Here is a 7007-nt window from a genome sequence, read left to right as displayed (position 1 = left end):
AATGGCGCTATCTTGGCCCACTGCAACCTCCACCTCCCAGATTCAAGTGATTCTCCTACCTCAGCTTCCCAAGTAGCTGAGATTACAGGCGCATGCCACTTTGCCTGGTATTTTTAGTAGAATTGGGGTTTTATCATGTTATCCAGGCTCGTCTCAAACTCCTGACCTCAGGTGATCCGCCTGCCACGGGCTCCCAAAGTGCTGGGATTACAGGCGTGAGCCACTGCTCCCAACCTTGTTTCTGTCTCCCAGGCTGGAGTGCAGTGGCATGATCTCGGCTCACTGCAACCTCCACCTCCCAGGTTCAAGCGATTCTCCTGCCTCAGCCTGAGTAGCTGGGATTACAGGTATGCGCCACCACACCCAGCTAATTTTTGTATTTTTAGTAGAGATGGGGTTTCACCATGTTTGTCAGGCTGGTATTGAACTCCTGGCCTCAAGTGATCCGCCTGCCTCAACCTCCCAAAGTTCTGGGATTACAGGCATGAGCCACTGTGCCCAGCCTACACATAAGCAGATAATTGTGTGATAGAGTTTGTCAAGGACCACAAGACAGATACCCACTAAGTGGTGCAGCTGCTTCGAGTCCAGTTTCTAGGGGATGGCAGGTCATCCACATGCCTGATGGGAAGGATGGAGCTGGTGCTGTGGTCAGGATTGGAGAGGCTGATTCCTAATTCATATTCATGAGTGGCTTCCAACAGTTGGATCTTGTTTTCCACCTGTCATGTGAAGAAGTTTATCCTTTTTTGTTATATTATGCCTTGTGTACCACTTCTCAAGGTTAAGGACATGGCCAGATCAACTCAAACTTACAATTTGTCTCAGAAATGGGTGGTCTTGGGGACTCATTGAGGAAATTCCCCGGGGTTGAGGGCTGCCCCTTGGAAGGAGACGGAGGAGGGAAGAGATGATAACCATTAGACCAGCTGGAAAATGCTACTCAGGGCTTAAAAAAATGAAAACAAAACCACAAAAGCCTCACCTATGTCCATTGTTTTTTGTATGCGTATTCTCGAGTATTATTTTTAATTTGATACTGAAAACTACCTTGTGAAGGTGGGGAGGATGTATTGTTGACCCTACAGGCTCAGAGAGTAACTTGGCCAGAGTCACAAAGGTTGTAATTTGCTGAATGGGAGCTCGAAGTCCAAGTCTTTGACTTTAAATCCAGCGCTCTGTCCAGAGCCCCACTGCTGCCTCAACTGGCAGCTGAAGCTGTCAGTCTGCTGCACCCCACCCAGTTCAGACAGGGTGGCTGGAAGTGGATCAAAGCATGGAAAAAGAGAAGTGTGGACTGGAAGGGAACAGAAAGTATTTGTCATTAAGGGGAAAGCAGAAGGAAGAAAGAAAGAGGCATGAACCCTGGGGCCTGCCCTTGAAGCACAGTGTTCCAGGGGAGCGGGGAAGCTGCTGTCCCCACCCCTTCGTGGGAGCCTGAGCAGATCCAAAGCTGTTTGGCCTTCCCTGGAGGGTCGCATCCAAACACGGACGGAAAGGCAGCAAAAACAGGCCCATGTCACTTTTGGGAGAAGTCAAAAGAGAGAAAAGAGAACTACTATGGAAAAGTAGAAAAAGAGGAAGGGAGGTAATCTAGACACATAGATCGGAAACGTGGAGCAAAACAGATTTTTTTTTTTTTTTTTTGAGACAGGTCTCTCTCTGTCGCCCAGCCTGGAGTGTAATGGCGTGATCCTGGTTCACTGCAACCTCTGCCTCCTGCGTTCAAGTGATTTTCCTGCCTCAGCCTCCCAAGTAACTGGGATTGCAGACACATGCCACTGTGCCTGGAAAATTTTTGTATTTTTAGTGGAGATGAGGTTTCATCGTGTTGGCCAGACTGGTCTTGAACTCCTGACCTCAAGTGATTCGCCTGCCTCAGCCTCCCAAAGTGCTGGGATTACAGGTGTGAGCCAACAAGCTAGGTGCAAAACAAATTCTTATGAAATAAATTTAATTTGCATGTGCTTAAGCTTTGGTGTCAACTTGCATGGAATCCCCAGGCTTGTTAGATTTTTCTGGTGCCTCCAGCTCTTAGATCTTTCCTTTGTTCCCTCAGCTACTACTCCTCTCCTTCAATATTGTTAGCCACGTATCCCGGGTCCTACTTCTCAGCCCACTCCTTCTCCAGCCCCTCTTTACTCCATCTCCACAATGTCTGTTGGAATGGAACAGCCTGGGATGCTGGCTCTTTGGTCCCCGTATGGGTCTCTCCATATTTCCAGTGGGATTCAGAGAATTGGAACATTTCTTGGGCTGAAGCAGAGAAAGAGATACGATTTTGAAACTGGCTTTGTGAGTCACTGTGATCTTCAAGCACCCTCCTACTTGAGGCAAGCTTCACCAGTTTGGCTTGTGGGAACCAGCAGACCAGCTCCAGGCGCTGGGGCTTTCTCAGTGGCCTTGTCAGCTCACAGCAGGCGTACGTTCACGCCTCGAATTGAGGAAACTGTGGCTGGACCGGCTGTAAGGCAGATCTGCTCCCCATTGTCCTCTTGCTGACTGGGGGCTGCTGAGCCCGTGCACGGCAGAGTGTCTGGTGGGGTGGAGGGGCTGGCCTGGTCCCGCTGTCCTGTGGGGATGCTGGGGCAAGTGGTCACCCTCACACTCCTCCTGCTCCTCAAGGGGTATCAGGGCCAAGGTAAGGAGGTCCTACCTGGCGTGGGGCGGGGGACTCACATGATGGGATAGGGACTGTGCCCCTCGGGGAGATCGGAGCCAGAGCCACTGCTTGTGATGCGTACACGGTTATCTGAAACTGTGACTCCGAGCAGCTCCTGACAGCTCTGACATTCTAAATCAGACAGGACAGGCTGGCAGTGCACTGGCAAATCTGTGAGAGGGGCATCCTGTACTGCCGCCTGCAATCCAGGAAGCCTCGAGTGAGGAGATTCCTTCCCACTGGCTTCAATTTACCTTTCCATGAAGTGGAGAGAGAAGCCTTCTTCCAGTTGCCTGTAAAGATGAAGAAAATTGCATCCTCCAATTGTGGCGTGAGTGAGGAGAAGCAGTCCCAAGGAAGCTGGGTGGTTCTGGAGCTCAGAGACAGACAGATGGATCCCTGAGGCAGGAGAGCTGAGCCCGAGGAGTAGAGGGTGAGGCCAGCAGCCAGGAAGAGGCTGGATGGCCTGGTCCTTCATCTCCCTGGCTTCTTCAGCCACCCAGATGCCACAGGAGCCTGGAAATTATTAGGGACATGTTGGCTTGGGGCGGAGAAGGAGACAATATGAGGAAGCTCCACGGCAAACCTAAAGCTGTGAGCCAGGCACGGAGCCATGGAATGTTTACTCCCGGGGATCCCAGCTGAGGGCTGCTCTCCTCTTTCCCCAGCCCTGGAGTCCAGGATGCTCTGAAACCTGGATCCTGCATTTAATTTAATTTATTAATTATTTATTTTGAGACGGAATCTCCCTCTGTCGCCCAGGCTGGAGTGCAGTGGCATGATCTCGGCTCACTGCAATCTCCACCTGCTGGGTTCAAGCGACTCTTACACCTCAGCCTCCCGAGTAGCTGGGATTACAGACATGCGCTGCCATGCTTGGCTAATTTTTGTATTTTTAGTAGAGACCAGGTTTCTCCATGTTGGCCAGGCTGGTCTTGAACTCCTGACCTCAGGTGATCTGCCTGCCTTGGTCTCCCAAAGTGCTAGGATTACAGGAATGAACCACTGTGCCCAACTGGGATCCTGCATTTTAGATCAGTGACTCTACAGGGGTTTCACAGGGGTGGAGAGCGTGGAGTGAGAAGAGGCTACACTCTGGGCACAAAGAGGGGAAACTGAGGCATAGTGTGTGGAATCAGGGCCGGGTACAATCCCCATATGCAATAAAGTTCCATGCCCAGGTACTCAGTTCAGTTTCCGAGTCCCTGAGCATTCTTGTGTCCTTCAGGAAGATGTGGTCAAAGCTCAGGTGGACTCGACATTTGTAAGGATACAGGCAGCCTAGGGCAGAGCCTGATGAGGGACAAGGAGCAGGGAGGGAGGTGTGGAGCCTGACGATCTTGCGAGTGGGCAGTGGGGACCCAGTGGCCCAGGATTCCAGGCAGGAGAGCTAGGTTGGAACCTGGTCTAAGGACCCTTGAAAGCAGCTCAGAGAGCTGAAGGAGGACTGATGGGATTGGTGCCTGGCTGTGGGGATGAGCATGACAGAGATCCTGAGGTTATGAGCCTGTGTGACAGAGGGCGATGCTCCCTCCACCCCCATTCCCAGGTCTTCAGCTCCATATCTGGGCTTGGCTATGCTGGCCCTTGTAGGGTGAAGCTGGTGAGCAACTCAGGCACAGAGAGAGATGGACTTGGGTCTCCCTGAGCTTCTTCCTCCTCTGTCCTGTGTCTGTGAGGCTGGCCTGGTGTAAGCTGACTGAAGCCACTCTATTTATTTAAATTTTAAACTTTTTAGTTTGAAGTAATTGTGAAGTTCCAGGGAAGTTGCAAATATAGTTCAAAGGATTCTTGAATTTCTTTCGCCTAGATTCACCAGTGAACATTTTATCATATTTACTTTATTTCTCTTTCTCTAGCTGTATGTGTATGTGTGTATAATAATTTTTGTTGAACCACTTGAGAATAAGTTGACTTTATGCCCCTTCGCTCCTAAATATTTCAGCACTTATATCCTATGAACAAAGACATTCTTATGTTACTACAGCACAATTATCAAATTTAGTAAATTGAACGTAAATACCATCAAATATGCCACCCATATTCACCTATTACCAATTGTCCCAAGAATACGCTTTATTTTAGTTTATTTTTTTGCTGACCCAAGACACAATCAGGATCATGTATTACATTCAGTTGTTACGTTTCTCATGCTTAGTCTATGACCATACTTTAGCCTTTCTTCATCTTTCTTGATATTGCAACCTTGATAGAGGATAAGCCAATTGCTTTGTAGAGGGTTCCTTAATCTGGGTTTGATGTTCTCTCATATGATTCAGGTTATCATATGCATTTTTATTTTATATCATTATCGTTATTATTATATTTTTTAGAGACAGAGTCTTGCTCTGTCGCCCAGGCTGGAGTACAGAGGTCTGATCTTGGCTCACTACAACCTCCACGCACCCCCCCACCCCCGGTTCAAGCAATTCTCTCCCGCCTCAGACTCCTGAGTAGCTGAGACTACAGGCGCACACCATCACGCCCAGCTAATTTTTGTATTTTTAGTGGAGACGGGGTTTCACCATGTTGGCCAGGCTGGTCTTGAACTCCTGACCTCAAGTGATCTGTCCACCTTGGCTTCTCAAAGTGCTGGGATTACAGGCATGAGCCACCACACCCCGCCTTTTATTAAATTATTTTTTAACAGAGGATCTCATTCTGTCGCCCAGGCTAGAGTGCAGTGGCATGCTCGTGGCTAACTGTAGCCTCAACCTCCCAGGCTCAAGCCATCCTTCCACTTCAGCCTCCCTAGTAGCTGGAACTACAGGTCTGCACCACCATGCCTGGCTAACTTTTGTATTTTTTGTAGCAATGAGGTTTCCCCATGTTGCCTAGGGTGGTCTCGAATCCTGGGCTCAGGTGATCCACCTGCTTCAGCCTCCCAAAGTGCTGGGACTACAGGTGTAAGCCATCACGCCCAGCCATCATCTGCATTTTTAAAATTATTTTTTCTTTTTAAAAATTTTTTAGGCCGGGCGCGGTGGCTCAAGCCTGTAATCCCAGCACTTTGGGAGGCCGAGGCGGGTGGATCATGAGGTCAAGAGATCAAGATCATCCTGGTCAACATGGTAAAACCCCGTCTCTACTAAAAAAAACACAAAAAACATTAGCTGGGCATGGTGGCGCGTGCCTGTAATCCCAGTTACTCAGGAGGTTGAGGCAGGAGAATTGCCTGAACCCAGGAGGCGGAGGTTGTGGTGAGCCGAGATCGCGCCATTGCACTCCAGCCTGGGTAGCAAGAGTGAAACTCCGTCTCAAAAAAAAAAATTTTTTTCTGTACCCATTGACAGCAGATATCATATGCATTTTTGCCAGGAATACCACAAAAATGATATGGTGTCTTTCTCAGTGCATCCCATTAGGAGTCATGATGACAATGAAATTAAAAGAAACTGTGTTTACTGAATAATTTAACAGGTGTACTATTTATGTAAGATGTGGGTATAACTTACATAAATTATGTGAGATGTGCATATAAGATGTATATGTAGTTCTTGAGCTTTGCAAAAGTCTTCCAAAGGCTTCTTCTTCATGCAGAGTAAAAAAAGCCATGCATTTTACAATGGTGCATGACTTGCTGGGCCCTAAAGTTCATTTTGAACCCGAAATTCAGGTTTCAGTTGTCCATTCTTTTTTTCTTTCTTTTTTTTTTTTTTTGGGGGGGGAGGCAGAATCTTGCTCTGTCGCCCAGGCTGGAGCGCGGTGGCATGATCTTGGCTCACTGCAACCTCTGCCTCCCGGTTTAAAGTGATTCCCCTGCCTCAGCCTCCTGAGTAGCTGGTACATGCCACCATGCCCTGGCTAATTTTTGTATTTTTAGTAGAGATGGGGTTTCACTATGTTAGCCAGGATGGTCTCGATCTCCTGACCTTGTGATCTGCCCACCTCGGCCTCCCAAAGAACTGGGATTACAGGTGTGAGCCATTGCGCCCGGCCTCAGTTGTTAATTTTAAGGAAACCCCAAAAGACACACATGCTGGAGGCTGTGAATCCCTAGATGCTTTGGAGCCTGAGGTGAGATACGCTGGACAATAAAAGGGCACAGGTGACACCGTACAGATTACTCCAAGGGTTGCCAGCTGTTTGTGTAGATTGTGTTGGAACTTTCCCTTCTCAGGGAGTGGTGTCTAATTGCGATTGCTTTGGCTGGGATCCAGGCAAGCTGTAGGAAGGCCGGAGTCGTTTTTGCTCTTCTCTTCCTCATTGCACCTCCGCTCCAATAAAGGGTGAATGGCAAAGTAGCTAGACACAGAAAAGAGATTGGGACTCAGTGCACCCTGGGCTGCAGCACCATCCGGAAAGGAATCCACAGAAATCACTTTAAGGCGAGCCAGGGCATTGT

General features: G+C 48.8%; 1 protein-coding gene across 2 annotated transcripts in view; it reads left to right on the top strand.

Annotated features, from left to right (window-relative positions):
• Positions 1–2338: 2338 nt before the first annotated feature.
• The window catches only part of CD244 (CD244 molecule), a 29564-nt gene continuing 24895 nt past the window's right edge, over positions 2339–7007 (top strand). For both annotated transcript variants that reach the window (XM_037733655.1, XM_017515144.2), the window contains exon 1: positions 2339–2641. In XM_037733655.1, the coding sequence (XP_037589583.1) occupies positions 2581–2641 (61 nt within the window). In that variant the 5' untranslated portion in view covers positions 2339–2580. The remainder of the gene's footprint in view (positions 2642–7007) is intronic.

Source organism: Cebus imitator, unplaced genomic scaffold (genome assembly GCF_001604975.1).
Source record: "Cebus imitator isolate Cc_AM_T3 unplaced genomic scaffold, Cebus_imitator-1.0 Scaffold541, whole genome shotgun sequence".
NCBI lineage: Eukaryota > Metazoa > Chordata > Mammalia > Primates > Cebidae > Cebus > Cebus imitator.
This window is presented reverse-complemented; position numbering and strand designations above follow the sequence as displayed.